This window comes from Callospermophilus lateralis, chromosome 13, assembly GCF_048772815.1.
Source record: "Callospermophilus lateralis isolate mCalLat2 chromosome 13, mCalLat2.hap1, whole genome shotgun sequence".
Taxonomy (NCBI): Eukaryota; Metazoa; Chordata; class Mammalia; order Rodentia; family Sciuridae; genus Callospermophilus; species Callospermophilus lateralis.
The window spans coordinates 39,482,391-39,500,314 of NC_135317.1; the positions used below are offsets into that span (position 1 = coordinate 39,482,391).

Genomic DNA, 17,924 nt, shown 5'->3' on the forward strand with positions numbered 1-17,924 from the left:
TCTTCTCTTCTAAATGGATACTGTCAGATTCACCTTGGACCCTTTCCTCCTGCAATCTCTTCTCTGACCCTTTCTCTTTCCCTAACATTTGATCTTCCACTCTCTTACTTCTCCTACCCAAGTAGGGCACTTCTTTTCCCCCATGCATCTCTGGGAATAAGTTTCTTCGCTTTCTCTTCCTTTCAGTAACCATGCATATACACACCTTTGCCTCTAACTTTTTGAATCCCTGTGTGCAAGCCCTGTCTCTGCTCTAAAACTGGATCCTTTTGTCTTAATACACGTTCTTGTTATGAAGATCAGGAGATCCATCCAGCCCTATTTCCTGTCAATCCCTAGTCCACTCCTTTTGTACCAGTCTTGTGCACAACCCTTTAATCTCAGCCTTTTATTTTTCTTTAATAATGTCCCTGCGACTTTGCCTCCTACAATACCGAAATTTAATGCTTGCCTAAGCCTACATCTGTCCCCAAATTTGTTCAAAATACCTCAGAAACTACTTACCTCTTCTGGCTCTACTCTTTTTGCTATTTACCCTCTGCCCTATACTGTATAAGCATTAGTCCTGTGATCCTGGAAGCTCCATGTGCTAAGTAAGAGCATCTATACTTCAATTCCCTTCTCCTCCCTTCTTCACCTCCTGGTTCCTGAGTCCTCCTTGCACAAGGGACATAGAAAGAGATCAACAATTAATAGCTGTGCATGGGAACTGAAGTTTAACCCTTCTGATTCTAATCCACACCTTTTACTCCTGCTTTGGAAAAACGGTACATGGCAATATCCCTAACTTTGCCACATCATAATCACACAGGATGGAGATTTACTACCAAGTCATTTTACTACCTTTGAGTAGAAAAAGATGCCTTTGAGAAAGACCTAAGTAAAATCCCCAACACTTTCTTTATTAGCTGCTTCTTAAGTAGGGAGGAGTTAAGGGAGGTGGGGATTGTTGCATTTCAACTTTAAACTCCCAGTCACAGATGAACAAACGCGTGGAACCCTGAGTGTCCTCAGGCTATAGAAAAGATAGATGCGAAGATACCAGTTTTACTCCGCCCTTCCCACCCTTCCATCCAAGCAGTGCAATGGGAAGAAACTGGCACAAACTGTCTCCCACTTGAGAAATTAAAACAATGGCCGGCGGTGGCATAAGGGAGACTCACGTAGTCCTCGCAATGCAACTGCAGCCCCAACCAGCGCCAGACGTCCACCGCCACCCTATTAGGGAAGCCTGGGGGTCGCGGGCTCCGGTTCACAGCCGGAGAACCTGCCGCTAGGAGGCGCCGCGAGCGCGCCACCCCCGCCCGCTGCTGGAGGAGGGCTAGCGCCGGATCCCCTCCGCCAACCCCCTAGCCCGCGGGGCAGCAGGCGGGACCAGACGCGGGGACTGTCACCGCGGACGCGCCGCTCCTACCGACCCGGGACGAGAGCATCAAGGGAACTCCAGGCGCCACCCCGCCATTTGTCCCAGCGGAGTCCTTGGCTCCCGCTCCACAGTGAGCAGCATCAGGCAGACGGCGATGTCTGCTGGGGCCCGCCGCGGTCCCCGCGGTGGTCCCCGGAGGAACCGGGCGCAGCATTTCGCTCCCCTTTGGTGTTTCTCGGTCGGGTTGGGGATGCTGTGGTCCCCTGCCTCACAGGCTTTCAACTTGGACGTGGACAAACTCACCGTGTACAGCGGCCCAAAGGGCAGCTACTTCGGCTACGCAGTGGACTTCCACATACCTGATGCTCGCACGTAAGTCGCTCTCCTGGGGGAGGTGGCAAGCGTGCGCGAACCCGCTCACAGGTCGGGTCCCTGCCCCTCTGCTGCTAGCCCCCTGTAGGTCTCCCGAGCTTGGAAAGGCAGTGTCTGAGGTCCCACCCCACTGCTCACCAGGGCTTCCGTCCCGTTTGCAGCTCGCCATCAGCCCCTTCTTTCCCTTTGCGCGCTAGATGTGCCTTGTGAACTTTGAACTAGAGAAATGCCACTGCAAAGAACTCCCGGTTCAAACTCCACTCATGCATCCCATAAAAGAGAACGGGACCGAACTGAGTCAGTTAAAACAGTTAAAACAAAAACCCAATATGGTGCAAGTGCTGCTGGTTGGCTGCAAGCACCTGGGCTCTTGTCCTCTACTTTCTCCCCATGGACTCTCATCTCACTGTATCTACATAGCTCCACCTAGAGAAGAATTAGGACCACTCGCACCCTCTTCCGAACCAGGTTTCTGACGCCCATTTCTTTCCAAGAGGAAATCAACCTTAACACTCTCTCCATCATAAATATGCTTCTGCCCTCCACCCCTACTCCAGCCTCAGTAGACATGCAGCTCCTGAGTGCAACGCGTGCGCACAGTTTTATGATTGCCACCAGGTGACCTTTTCCAATCCTTTCTCAGAGCAAGTGTCTTGGTGGGGGCACCCAAAGCCAACACCAGCCAGCCGGACATCGTGGAAGGGGGAGCCGTCTATTACTGCCCTTGGCCGGTGGAAGGATCTGCACAGTGCAAGCAGATACCGTTTGACACCACCAGTAAGTGCTATTTGTCATTCTGGACTCTGGGCCCTGGTTTGAAAGAGCCAGAGCAATCCTGGAGTCAGCTTCCCACTTTCTTTGTATTCATAGTCCTGTTCAACTTTTAGGTATTGTGGGCGGTGCAGGTTAGAGAAATACGTCTTCAACCCTGAGTGAAAATGTTTAGTGAACCCTAGAGAAGGAACGGTATCTGACCCTGAGTGTTTAGATGCATCCAGGTAATTTCTTTTTCTTTTTTTTTCCCCTTGCTGTCCAGAGGTGAGCATTTTTAGGGTGAGTGGATGTTTTGGAAAATACAAAAGTTACATCTTAACCTTGACCATGGACAGAATGTGGTTGCTTCCCAAGGACCAACCCGGGAAAAGACAGATTCTTAGCCCAGTTCCAGACTCCAGAGGCAAGACTTAGCTGAACTTAGCTGCAGCAGACCCAGACATCACTCCATGTTGCTGTAATTCTTTACAGAAAGAAAGAATTTTCTTTCAAAATATTGGACATTGGATGCAAACTAGTACAGGCAGAGTGTGGATGGATTACATTCATTTCCAAAATCCCTAGACAGATGTTTCTTATTTAATTAAAGGAAAAATACATTTTAAACAATTCAGTCTGGTTACGTTTCCTCTGTGTTTTCTCTTTGGGTTCTGAGAAAATACTTTAAATGTAATGTGTTCAAAAACATTAACACTGAATGTTTTAATTTTTACCATCAAACCTTTATGAATTCAAATGATATGTATTATCAGAAAGCTAATCACTTTCCAGAAAAATGTGAATATGTCAGCTCAAATAACCCTTTGATGACCAATCACTTAAAATCCCTTGTGCACTGCTCAATTGTTTTATAACATCATTCTCTGTGTATTTTGCTGGTATCCTAGTATGCATCCAGAACTTACGTAGAATGTCCATTTTAACAGAATTTAAATGAAATCCATTGGGTGGTGTTTACTTGTTAATTTATATCTTTTATGCTAAGGAGAAAAATTATTTCAGTTCTATGAATATGGAAATCATTTTAAAAAATTTTTTAAATCTTGAATTATGACCAAACTAAGAAAATCTTCCATAAAAGCATTTTTAAATTATATTTTTCATGCCTGTCTATATATGGTCATGATAGCTTATTTCCTGTTTCATTAAATAATTCTGTTATTTCATAACCAAGTTTTATAAGCTTTTTTCTTTTAAATTTGATAATGGAAAAAATAAGCTGCTTAATGTTACTTTATGGCAGAAATTCTTTAATTAGTTGTTTTATCAGGCTTGAGATGCCTCCTAGTTATGGACCCTAAGTTTAGGAATAAACTTCCTAAATCAGAAGAATTGATCAGTCAAGCGTGAAATTAATGCCAGTTTAATCATTCATGCCCAAATCCTTTGAATTTTTAAAAATATTTAAAATTCAGACCTTGACAAGTAAAAGCATCCTTGACATCAATTGAATTTACATTCAGGAAAACAGGTGTTTATTTTTTGACACATTCAGTTTGTTTTCACCAAGAAACAGTCTATAGTCATGGAATGATTTTAATAACCCACCTAGGACATTTCTTAGCACATCAAGTCAGGATCTAATTGGTGTAGTTTTCCTTTGATAAATGGAGAATCAATGTCTGCCCAGATAAGTTACACCTGAACAAACACCTTCTATACCCCCAATCCCTGTAATGCCATGATTCAATAGATTAAAAACTAGAAAATCCAGGCATTAGTATGAGTTTTTAAAAACTGACCCCTCCTAACCAAGATTTTCTGGTGTTAAATCACAATAGGTAAAACTTTCCAAGGTTCATTCTAAAGCACTTGTTTGGAACTTTGAATTCACTTTCGCGGAGAAAACTAATGTTGAAAGATTGGGCTTTGGTTTCTTAGAATGGCCCACAGGAATGTATTTAACCCTTACTGTAGCTGAATTACATTTGCTTGAATTGAAACATTTGGGGACAAACCAGTACAATTTCAGCAATTGAATGAATAGGAAAACAATGTCAAGGAAAGGTCAATATTGCTTGGAAAAAGATGGGAGTGGGGGTAGATGACTCTTATGCAGGTTCTGAAAAAGACAGATGTCTCAAAGGGCTTCAGAGATTGATGCTGCTGGCTCTATACTAGATCTTACTTCTAAATGTGTGAAGTTTTTCTTGACAGGTAGACAGATGCATCCTACTATATAGGATTAATATAATTGCAGTAATTTGAGGACTCATAAATGGAACAAAGTGGGAGGGGGCAGGAGAGAGAAATAGATATTCCTGAAATAACTGAGCAGAAATTTCTTTTTTTAAAAAAAAAAAGAAGAAGCAAGGCAGGAAGGCTACACAAAGTTTGTAAGAAATGAATGGTTCATGATGGAATGAACAGGGCAGTGATCTGTGGAAAAGGGTGTCTCACGAAGAGAGGTGGGAAATTTTTCTTTGGGAAAAGAAAGTTCTCCTCGTTAGCCATCAGGGGGTACTGTGGGCCCAGAAACCTTGGTTGCTGCTGGGAATGGCCTGGAAAAGGGGAGATGAAAGGGAATCAGGACCACAGCTGGGTGCTACTGAGTGGGTGCCAACACTTGGCACCTGTTTCCACGAGTTACTCTATCCACATGTCCTGAGACAATGGAACTGGCTGTGAAGTGAAGAAGGACCAGCAGAAGCCATAAGAGCTAGCTCCAATCAGAGCAGGCAGTTTGTGGACAGAGTAGAATCTTGGAAAGATAGAAATGGACCTTGCTGACTCTGGGTCTTGCACTCGATATTGCCAGTCGTATCCTGTTTATTGATCACTACCATGTACCAGTCCCATGATTCCTAATCTGTAACATGAATAAGGAAACTGACTTCAAGGGTCTGGTCCAAAATCCTACAATGGCATGATTGAGATGGAGTTCTGCCTACTCCAAATCTAGCCTCTTCATCTTGCCTCCCTCCCAAAGATGGAGAGAGGATTAGTTCTCACGGAGTGCAAGTTCATGGTTGTGACAGGATCATGAGGAGCCCCAACAGGCACTGTGCCCCTTTCCTGACTTTTCTCCATCCTCCCCCCCACCCCAACACGGGCTGTAGATGTTCCAACAGAAGTGCCCCTACAGAGAAGAGCTACAAAGGAGGACCAGCTTTGCTAAGAAAGTTCTAGAAACCGGAGGTTTAGAAGCAGGATTTGTCTTGGTTGTGTATGTCTCTGGTTTGCTCAAACTCCCATAGAATTGTCCCCAGAGTCCCCTATTACATCCTGAGTTACTCTCTGCCCAGTGACAACAATTCACTGTTTCCCTACAAAGAGGAAGAAAATGTCCCTACTTGACAATGTAGTGGCTCTGACTGGTGAACACCGACAAACTGACATCCACATAACAGTTTGTGATGTGCAGGGCATTATATATATAAAATGTTCCCAATATTCCTCTGTGGGGATATCTATAACTTTTGCTGTCTTGTGCCCCGTCTACTCTTACTATCATGTCTGAATTCAAGACGTGCCAAGTAGGTTGACCTTTTAATAAAGTTGCTTCAACTTGTTCAGGCTTCTTGGCTGTCTGTAATTTAGCATTTTGCTGGAGTAACCAACTACATTTTCTCAGCCTAGATACTAAAGTAGATGGGCCTATAATTTAGACCCTGAATCTGGCTGTGATCCTGTACCTCAATTTAAGATCAACCACTTTTGAAAAAAACAAATAAGCTGTTAGTTAAATTTTTCATTAAATAGTAATGATTTATAGCTTATCATTTAGCTTGGATTTCTGGGGGGTTTATTTTTTTTTTTTAATTCAAAAAGAGAGGAAGCTTGGACTTTGCCTACCATTTCAAATGCATGAATACTATTAAATTCTGCTCCTTTCAAGTAAGGAAAAGGGAAATTTTAAGGAAGCATATGGTGGTGGGGGAGGTGCAAAGAGTAGATAATTTTCCTGCTCTGCACAAAATCAAATGGTTCCAAAAAAGCACTTCTCTCATCTCCCTTCTGTCTTTCCCTCATACTTCAATAGAACAAAATTCCTCCCATCACCAAATTGATTTCTTTCACTTTTGCCTCAGGAGCTCTCTGAACTATGCTGTATCTTAATCAGCTTAAAACATCACATCTGCCTAATTCATGCCTCTCGTCGCTAAATCTACTCCAACATTTATTTCTTCTTTTTTCCAACACTTCCCAAACTCATGTGAAGATTAAATAAGGATGGCTAGATTACAAGCCTTCTGATAAAAGGGGGAATGAATGAAAAAAAAATGAAACAGACACTTCATTTTTGGAATAATGAATGGGTGATTTGTAATAATAATAGCCAAAGCAGAGAACATGAAATATTTGATTGTTTTCAATGCTCAAGTGGCACATTTGGAGGAGGAAGATAATGGCTTGTGCTAATAGGTGATGATAATCATCATAGCATTGACATCAGCAGAGTCAGTACAGCTGGGACACATGCACAATTAGGGACCCACATAAAAAGGGAACAGGAAGAGCTGGGAGGTGCCATTGAGATTTGGAAGTCATCTGAGAGACACTACTAGAATTAGCCTGGCCTTAATTTAGTATCTTTGTGCTTAAAATAAGTAAATGAAAAACCCCTTCGAATGGAAGATGATTTGGTTAGGACGTTTCAAAGCTCCAGAATGGTAACATTTTTGTTGGAATTGTGTTTTAGCTTGGAGACCAGAAGCCTTTGTTTTGGGAGTTCTGTTTTATTTTGTGTCGAGTGAGCCCACAATAAGAAGCAGCTTACAGCATCTGTTTCTGTGACTGGTACAGGACTGGTTTTTGATAGTATGGGGTGTGCCCTCTTTCTCATGTGAGGGTTAGGAAACATATTGGTCACATAAGTCTTGCTTTTCTGAATTGCCCAGAAAGAAATTAGGTTTTGTTTGGGAACAAAGAAAAGAAAAAAATGTAGATCAGAGCTACTCAAGTAGATGACAGAGGAAATAATATAAATGTGATAAGATTCAGGAACAGCAGAAATCTATGGTCCAGTAAGCTCAGTTGTAAGGTTAAAAAAAAAAAAAAGTGAGGGGGAGCCCAAAGATTACCTACTTCTTTTTAAGAATCGGTAATGCCAGGAGTAGAAAGAGTTTTGCTATTTGCATATATACATATATATGTACAGAAATCTTCCTGTACCGAGTGCTGATCCCACCGAGTCATCAGGTCTTGTTTGGCTGAATGTTTACTTTTTCTGCAAGCAATTCTCCAGTTCACAATGGCTACTATGTCTGAATATGCGGACCTGACACAGGCAACCTCCATCCAGCCCTGAAGGGATCCTGATTGGCTCAGACACCCATGCAACAGAATGCAATTGAGTCCTGATAGGAGCAGAGAGGAGGTAGTGGTCCCCACAGCACAGCAACCAAGGAAGCAATTAGAAAAAGGAAGTCCTTGAAACTCTGGCTAGAAATAGGAAACAGACCTGCTCCACGGATAGTTGGGTAGTATGAACATAGGAGCCTGTTCCTTAATCTGCAAAATTCTTTCAAGAAGCTAGACGTCCATCGGAGGGAAGAGGCTGCCAGGTTCTTGGCAGGAATCCTCCATGCAGCAGCTGCAGCATTTTGGAAGAGTTGTCCAAAATAGTCTTGATGTTATCCTGGAAACGAAATATGTTTTGACATTTCAGCTGTCTGGCTGAGATGAATGAATTCAAATATTACCCCGTGTATATAAAGAGTTCTGTACCTGAGAGTTGTATTGATGAAGAGAACGGCCGACATCATTAAGAGCTCCACTGACGTGTGTCCTGATGGACACCATCCAGACACACAGACATGAATTTTTTGAGGAAGACAGACGAAAAATGTATCATTGATCTTATTAAAAGCACCCATTCATCTTTTAACCAGTCAATATGCTTAAGACCTTTAAAAAATGTAATTTTCCAAATACATTTGAATACATGTTTAAAATATATCTTTAATACATGCATTAAAAATATGTATTGGGTAAAGCAAGGTATACCTGAGTGATGAATCCTAAAATAGATTTTAAATAAAGCCCAATTCTGGGTTATGTTATAGGGAGACTCTAGATGTGCGAGCAAATCATGATTCACTGATAAGTGATTGATACTCAAAATAGTCCACTCATTGCCTCAGTTGGGCTCTTATGGAACCCAGGCAGGCAGTCCTCAGATGGATGTCTCCAAACATCCTAGAAGGATTCGAGCTCGACCTCATCTGTGCAGAAAGGCCAGAACTTGGATCTCTGATATTTCGTGTAGCATCCCAAATGTCTGCCAACTTGAGACTCTTTTCTAGATCCGTTAATAACCATTAGTGAAAATGATCCTTTAGCTGTTGTGTTCTTTTGGGAAAAATAAGGCATCGGTTACAAAATTAAGTCTTTCTAGAAAAATAAATCTTTCTAGGTATTGGGGGAAGAGCTGACTTTGAAGGAGGAGTATAAGGAAATTCAGGGAGGGTGATGGAACTTTTTGAATCTTTATTATGGTATGTGTGTATTTGTCCAAACCGATAAAACTATGTATCAGTAAAAGTGAATTTGATGGTGTGCAAGTAAAAACCAAATGAAAAGAGAAAAATACCTCCATGGATAGTATGAGAGAGCTGTATATATGATCAATTTGATTTTCTGACCATTGCTATGAGCATGTTGACAGTAAGGTCTTTGACAGCAATAAGTTCGGATACAATAGCTCTTGAAAGTCTAAGGACATATTTTATGACTGAATAACATAGGCCACTGCTCCCAAATAAGGGTGAACAACGAAGTCATCATGTAGGACCTTCCTTATCATTCTGTAAATAAAGGATAGAATGTTCAGCATGTATTTGGTGGAAGAACTGTGAGAACATGTTGAGTAAGAATGACCCCTGTGCAATCCAGTGTCACCCTGTGTCTTTCCTCTGTGCTTATGAAACGCAGGCACGGGACCCCTCCTTGGTGTTCACTAAGCTAAGGAGGTCTCACTTCAAACACGTGTTGTAGTTATCCACAAAAGTACAACTGCACTGCAGGGCTTTTACTTATTCACATTAGGTCAACGTTTTTCTTTATCTCTGGTATTTGACATGGGAAAACAGATTTGGATATGACATTGCAAAAGCCTCTGTATCAATCTGCCCGGATTTCCAGGCCATACAGAAACTAGGAAGAAGGGTACACACCACTGCTACAGGGATAGGGTTATTCAAGGAGCCCAGGTGGCCCAAATTACACCCAGCATCCCTCCCAGAGGTAATGATGGAAGTCAACTCCTAGTAGCTGCCTCCATTGTCACATCCTGTGATTTATCCAGATGTTTCCATCCAACGCTTCTTGCCACATGGCTTGCACAATTTACCTCCTTCTCCCAGTTCTTCATGCCACGGTACAGTACAAGTACTTAGCAAATACCCACTACATACACATGCCCACCCCCTCACTCTGGGCCTCAGTTCTTAACCACTCAAAACTTCTTATCTTTCAGTGATGACTTTCTGGTACTTTCAGCTTTTCTCTCTCCCTACATTTTCCCAAAGGATATATACTTCAGAAATTAATTCTAAAATCATGTGAGTCCTTTCTGGAGAAAAAAAGGGACACAACACCTAGAAATGTTTCAGGCCGCCTGAATATGGATAGTCCAATAAGTATGGCATAAAATATATGATGAAATATTATACAGCCATAAAAACGAAGTCCACAAAGTATCAACATTAACATGGAAGATACACTTGTTTTAATGTTAAATGAAAAACAAACTCCAAAATTGTATCTACAAGTTTTTTGTAGTATGAGAAGGGAAATGAAACCAGGTGATATGCATGGTAGAGGGTGGGAACAGGTTGAGGACTGACTGCTGGTATGAAAGTCATACTCATATCTTCAAATCTGCTGACATCTGCTGAAACATCTTCCTTTTCTCGCCACATGATGTGCTCCTCCCTATCACAAGTGTTGAGTTTGGGATGAAAGCCCCAAAGAACTATGCCATTTGAGTGTTCCAAAAACATCTTCAGAAAAAGCCATTTATTATAAAAAGAAGTAAAATCAGTGCTAATCACATGTCCCTAAGACAACCTTTTTTTTGTTGAATTTCCTTTCTTGTGGTCTTTTAAAGGTACGAATACCATTTTGATAGGTGCAGATAATAAATAAAATATTCAACATTTAAATAAATTGGAATCACCAACCTCCTAGGCATGCTTTGGCTTATGAAATGTCAGAAACAATGAAGATCCACTCCAGGTGTATAGAGAGTGTGCACTGAGCCTTCTCTCCTTTTCCCAGTAGGGAGAAGTTGGACACATGTATCCATAAGGAACCTCCATGAGCTAGGATCCTTGGGTGGTTTGAATTAGCAGAACCTTCCTGTCAACTTACATGAAATATATAATATGAGCAAGAAATAAACCTTGGTTGTATTAAGCCAGAGATTTGAGGTCATTTGTTTCTATAAACTCATCTGGGCACTTTTTGGCCTATTAGTACATGTAAGGAGCAATATGGAAATAAATGTTCTACCCCATGAATACAGTATTTTTTAAGTTCATGAATTCTTAGTGCCTTTTCTAGAAAAAACATGCACTATGAGTCTCACGGGAAGAGACCAAATGTAATTATCTCTGCACCTGTTGGACACGAACCAGTTTTCACCTTCACATTCAGTCAAAATACTTTTGTAGAAGAGATTCTGGAAAATGCATTCACTACCCCCAGCTGCTTTTCCCCTTTCCCTTGCTCAACCCTTATTGCTGACAAATATGTCGACATACTTTTTATTTATAGAAACAGACACGTCTTTACAGAATTCTGAACAATTTACTTGGGTCTGAATAATACAGTTTATCCCCAAACAAATGCTCTAAATAGATTTTTAGTTCACCCTTGGGGCACATATAATATTTTAAAGTGGGGAAAAACTCTTCTTATTAAACATAGCAGATCGAGAGCTAATCACCAATTCATATTGTGAAATTGAACACCATATCATGACTTCACCTGAATGGTTCAGTGGAATTGAAAACAAAGCTTAGCGTTTGTGACATTCCACAAGCAGTGTTCTTCTAGACCCTGGAAGATGGCCACAAACCTCAAGGCCTTGCCCATGTATGGTTTACAGTGAACAGCAGGGACCAGATGAGAAAAATTAAGGTAAGGTTGAAGGGACAGAGTGGGGGAGTGGGTGTGTGTACGCGCATGTTATTTTAGGTTGGGGTGGCATTATTTTTCTATTGCTGCTATAACAAATTACCACACATTTAATGGCTTTAACAACACAAATTGATTATTTTACAGTTTTAGAAGCCAAAGTCTAAAATAGGTTTCCCTGGGCTTGAATCAAGGTCTTGGCAGAGCTGTGTTCCTTCTGGAAGCTCTAGGGACAATCTCTTTCCTTGCCTTTTCCAGCACTCACAGCCTGCCCACATTCTCTGGCTTATGGCCTTTTTCCATTTCTAAAACTAACAATGTTGGGCAGAATCCATCTCAACTTCCTTCTTCTTCTCTGTCCCCCTCTTTCACCTTCAAGTACCCTGGTGATGACATTGGACCCACCCTTACCATGCAGGGTAATGTCCCTCTCTCAAGGTCAGATGATAAGCAATCTTAATTCCATCTGCAACCTTAATTCACTTTCTTATGCAACAACGTATTTATGGGCTTGTGGAATGAAGTTGTAGATTGGGGGGAGGCCTATTATTTTGCCTATCACAAGTGGTCAAAAATTTTTCATTGAGTAGCTGATCTTTGAGTGAGGGTTTAAATTAAGGAGGTCTCCCTGGGAGAAGAGCCTGGATTGTAGCAAAGTCAGTGTTCAAGACTAGAGGGAAACTAGTGTGCCTGGGAAATGGAGCAAAGGCCTCTGGGCCAGAGAAGCAAGTCAAGGAAAGAAGGATACAAAACTGGCCAGAAAGCCAAGTGCATATAGAGTTGGGGCCATAATCCCCAAAGATGGACTTTCAAATGCCATAATCCCAAATGTTGAAATCCCAAAAGATCAAAATCTCTGAATTCTAAAATCCCTGAAGTCTAAAATTTCAAAACTATAATTTTGAAAATATAATTTTAAAAATTTATCTAAAATACTATTTATAGTTTTTAGAGGAGATTTATGTGGGACACATAAAATCGGGACTGAACACTTCATAGATCTCTTTGCATTATAAAGCAGACAATAAGAAGATTCATAGTTTTGCAAACATAAATTCTCAGTTATGCTAATGACAGTTGTGAGTGTGACCATATGCATAAAGAAATGGTCAAAAAGTGAAGCATATAAATGAATCTTACTATGGTTGATAATCGTGTGCACCTGGCTTTCTAACTGTCTTCTCTGAAATTCTGTGATGGACAACCTAAGCTTTTACACGATCAATCAAAAAATCTCTGTAGGTAACCACTGCATGCACAGTTGCAGAAAGAGCTAAAATATCGAGAAATTTTATCTTTCACAAGTACAGATGTATAAAAAGAATATCTCCTTATTTATTGAGGAAATTCCAAGGTTTTTAATGTTTATATCAATGCTTGCAAGCTAAGTCAATTATTTTATGATAATAAAATTTCAGTGTCAATTTTTCAAAAAATACTTCAATTATGACTCTTGAAAAGTCATTACACAATTAATACTGCTATTATTGGAAAAGATGCAAAGATACAACACATACAAAGCAAATTGTAAAAAGAAAATGGTAAGGATTTAAAATAGTAAGAGGGGGAAAAAAAAAAAAAGAAACCGAGAAAGTCTGAGGGCACAAGAGGCTATTGGAATAAATCCTAAAGTTCAAAAGCCAGGGAGCCTGGAGTTCTGATGTCCACGGTAGTACAAGAAAACTCTGCCCCAGCTCTCAGAGGCCAAATCACCTTCCATGTTCATTCTCTCTGGTCCTCTGGCTAAATAGATACGTTAATCTCTGGAAACACACCCCAAATCGTACTTTGCCAGGTTTCTACACATTCATTCTGTGTAACAAGGCATCTATTCTACAAACAACCAAAAATATGCTAATCCTTTCCCCAGAATTTGGCTTCCAATCCCTCTTAGATGACTTTCTTCCCCCTCAGTGGGAATTGTGGTTTGGGGGATTTCAACTTTGGGGATTTTAATATTCTGGAATCTAACCTTTCAGGATTACGATTTGGGGGATTTTTGACTTGAGATATAGATTTTGATCTTTTGGAATTTCAATATTTGGGATTATGGCATTCAGGGTTGTGTCTTTCAGGATTATGATCAGATCTGGGATCAGGATTTTGGATTTTATTTAATGAGGGATGGGAAGCCCAGAGTGCCTTTAACTAGGCAAGTAACATGATTTGAATTATGTGCTTGAAAGGATCAGTCTCACTTCTGGATGAAGAATAGCCTGGGGCTGTGTCAGGGCACAAACAAGAGCCTCTTCTCATTGTCCAATAAAAGAACTATGGCTTGGCTTGAGTGAGAGCAGATGGCTGAGAAATGGTTGGACATGGGATTGGAAAGTGCAGTTAGTAGGATATCATTATGGGTCAGATGAAGAGTGCAAAAGAACATTTTGACTTGAGTTTCTGGAGAGAAGAGATTGACGCAGGGAACAGTGGGGAAAAGAGCCCGTATTGGAGGAAATATCAAGAGATGAGTCCAGATATGTGAAATTTGAGACTTTGGTTGGACATCCAAATGGAGGTCAAATGGGCAGTCGGATAAATAAACCCAGACCTCAGGCAAGATGTCTTGAGGATTTAAATTAGGAATCAGAAGTATGTGGGTGATGTTAAGGAACATGATTCGAGGAGTGAGTGTGGATAGAGAGAAGAGAAGTGAATCAAAGAAAAAGGAACATAAAAGAGATAAGATGAAGGTTGAAGCCACCCTGGAGCACCCTGAAATTGAGAGAAATATTGGAGAATACAGGAGGATGCATCAAACCCACAATAGAACAGCCTGCTAGGTGAAAGCTGGGAAGCTAAGGAAGAATGTGGGTTGAGTGAATGAGGACTGAAGTTTAAACATTTGATTTACTAATTGAAGATTATCAATGACTGAAAATAGTAGTGGTTCAGGGCAGTATATCAAGAAAGGAAGTGGCAGAAGACAACAGGAGACATCAATGGAGGCAGACAATTTTTAAAGGAGTATTGTTATAAATAGGACCAGAGAAATTTAAGTCAAGAAGATTGCATAAGGTATTAGCCTAATAGAAATTATTCAGAATACAAGAAGAGGGAAACCACGGTGATCAAAACAGAGGAACTGTGCAGGAGCACATTCCTGAGTGGATGAGAATGGATGGGACAAATGGAGGGACTGGCCTTAGGGCATCATAGAGGGAAGGCAGTTCAGTCTCTGCCATGGGAAGGAAGGCAGAGAAAGGAACAACCAAGGGCAGGTTCTTGGATTTGGGGATTGGAGGGAAAAAAATATCATTTTACATTTCTTGCATTTTCTTAGTAAAATAAGAGCCAGGTCATTGGCTAAGAGTGAGGAGGTTGGGAGGAGAAGACAGTGTGACTGGTAATAGCAGAATGACAGAATGAATCAACTAGTGAAGAAATGGGATGCCCAGGAAGTGTGCAGACAACACGAGTCTGAACCTGTTTGTTGAATGAGTAAACTTTGTCTCTGCTCACCCCACAGAATGGTGCCGTTTATTTAGGGTAGGATTTAAGAAGATCTCCTAGAGAACAACTCCATCTTGGATTTTAATCTTCTACCTTGGAAGATTAAATACATTGCAGACATAAAAAGTTTGAATTCTTCAGTTCCTACCTTTTGTAACATTAGGAAGTTACCTTCTTAAAGAAACACAATATGAAGAGTTTTGTGAGATGAATGGTTGGGACCCCCTTTTAATATAGCATTTCTAGAAACAGGGATGAAGCCTAGAGGAATATGCAGCTATGAAACAGGAGGGAGTGGGAATATATTTTTCAAGTGCTAATGGGAAGTAAGTTTATACAACCTTCATTGTGAAACCCAGTCACATCCTGTATTTAAAGTGGTCCTTTGAGATCATACACGAAGATATTTGTGTCAGTTGGCCACCTGAGATTCCCATGCTGAGAGGTTTTCATTACTTCTTGAAGCAAATAAACAATGGGGCACTAAGCAGAATCATGCTGTGCTCCTGACCATCCAAAGGTGATATCTAAGCCATACCGAGAGTTCTGATTTCTCAATTGTGCCTACAACCATGATATGTGATCCCAGGTAATTACTCCAAGGATGAAAACCCAGAGAAAGTGAAAAATTCAAAGAGCTGAAAGCAAACCACAGTGGTTAAGAATGCTGAGGATGATCCTGGCAAGGTCAGGGATTATACTGGTTTCTCCTTGTAGAAAGAACCCTGCTCCATGATAGAGAATTGGCTTTGAAGGTGGCAAGCCTAGAGCAAGAAAGGTGAGCCAGGACTGTGCCAGTAACCAGAGCTAAAGCACATGGTGGTCACCATGGAGTAATGGAAATAGGGATGGAAAGAAGATGGACTGAGAGGGATTTGGAAGGAAGGTGTTTTATTCAGCTTTTTGCTGCTGTGACTAAGGACCTGGCCAGAACAACTGTAGTGGAAGAAACGTTTATTTGAGACCTCACGGTTTCAGAGGTCTTTGTCCATAGAAGGCTGGTTCCATTCCTCAGGGCTCAAGGTGAGGCAGAACACAATGGCAGAAGCGGGTAGCAGAGGGAAGCAGCTCATATGATGATCAGAAAGCAGAGAGAGAGGTCACACTTGCCAGATACAAATATATACCTCAAAGCCACACCCCAACTCCCACCTCCTCCACCCACATCCCACCACTTCAGATACCACTCAGTTAATCCCTATCAGAGGATTAATTCACTGATTGGGTTAAGACTCTTACAACCTAATCCTTTATCCTCTAAACGTACTTTCATCGTCTCTCACATGAGCTTTTTGGGGACACCTCATATCCAAACCTAACAGAAGGACCAACCAGAAGTTATGACTGAATGGACTTTGTAAGCATGGGATTGGTAGTTTTCAAGAATGAGTTTCCTGTGCTGGGGTTGTGGCTCAGTGGCAGAGCACTTGCCTCGAACGTATGAGGCACCAGGTTCGATCCTCAGCATAAAAAATAAATAAATAAAATAAAGGTATTGTGTCCATCTACAACTTAAAAAAAAAAAGAATGAGTTCCCAGTGTATGGCTTGGTTAATGGGGTTACTATTATATTGGGCAAAACTAATGAACAAGATAGACATAGTCTCTGACCTTGCAATGCTTCCTATGGAAGCCCAGTAGCTGGCATCTCTAATCCAGGTATAAGTGCCATAGTAGCACTTTTCTAGTGAAGAATACTTTAGGTGTGCAAAAGGACCACATTTCTGACTGAAGGGGGTGGTTTTTATGTATAAAGGAAGGCTTTTCAGAGAGAATGGCACTAAAGGTCAGATCTAAAGAGTGACGTGAATGTGCATGTGTGAACATGAATGAATGTGTGCATGTACATGTCCGTCTCTGGGTTTGGCAGATAAGAGAGAAAACTGCTGCAGCCAATGTGGATGTACTGGAGGAAGTTGTAAATGAGTCAAAACTGATGTTTTCATCACTACAATGTAACTGGAGCCAGCTTCGCCTTTCCGACTATTATGTCACACTTGGGACTCACTGTATTTTGTTTTGTTTCAATCTGGTCTGCCACAGATGGCTGAAGTTTTCCCTTTGAAGAGGTCATTCATCCATTTCTTAACTCCTAATTTCTTGCTCTTCTTTCATCATATCAATCAGTATAATACCCACCTCCAAAATGGTTCATATTGTACCAGCAAAATTCCACATTATTTCCAGAACATACCTTACATAAGACCTTAGTCAAGTTACATATGAAAAAGGCTTCAAATGGGATATTCAATGTAGAAAGCTTATTCATTTTTCATTAGTAAGCAAAACTCTAAAGAACACTAGCTAGCTACTCTTGGCTATTCAAAATAGTAGAGTTGGAAACGTGATCTCTATTTTAGGGAAGATGATCTTAACATGAAAATAATTATAGCAGAAAATGTGATTGGTGATCCACAGCAGGAAAACTATATAATAGGAAGGTTGCAATACCATCTATACGATTGCTGTTCCAAATCCATACATATAAACATAATTCTTAAAACTCTAAAATTACACATTTATCTCACTTATCTTTATTAGTATTTGGTTATGTATGAAATTGAAATTTTAAGTACTGATATAAAGAAATGATTTAAAATAAAAGTTCCAGAAAGAAATATTTTATTTCTCTATAAACTAAAGAAATGAAATAGAGTCTCTTAAATTCTGAACAGCTGGATGAATTTATCAAATTTAACAGCAACTGGACACAGGGAATTGAATTCTAATAGCCTTTCACTTACTACGTCATATAATTCCTTATATAAGCTTTGTTACATTTTATTATTTAAAAAATTTGGAACAATATTTTTATTGTTGAACAACTTTTATTGTTGAATAACTGAAATAACTTTAATTTGTAAGGAGTTTTGGGCCC

At 40.6% G+C, this 17,924-nt stretch overlaps 1 protein-coding gene across 1 annotated transcript in view; it reads left to right on the forward strand.

Moving 5' to 3' along the window:
• The first annotated feature begins 1,520 nt into the window (after positions 1–1,520).
• The window catches only part of Itga8 (integrin subunit alpha 8), a 168,056-nt gene continuing 151,652 nt past the window's right edge, over positions 1,521–17,924 (forward strand). Inside the window, exons 1-2 of the mRNA XM_076873117.1 lie at positions 1,521–1,738; positions 2,382–2,515. Of these exons, the coding sequence (XP_076729232.1) occupies positions 1,521–1,738; positions 2,382–2,515 (352 nt within the window). The remainder of the gene's footprint in view (positions 1,739–2,381; positions 2,516–17,924) is intronic.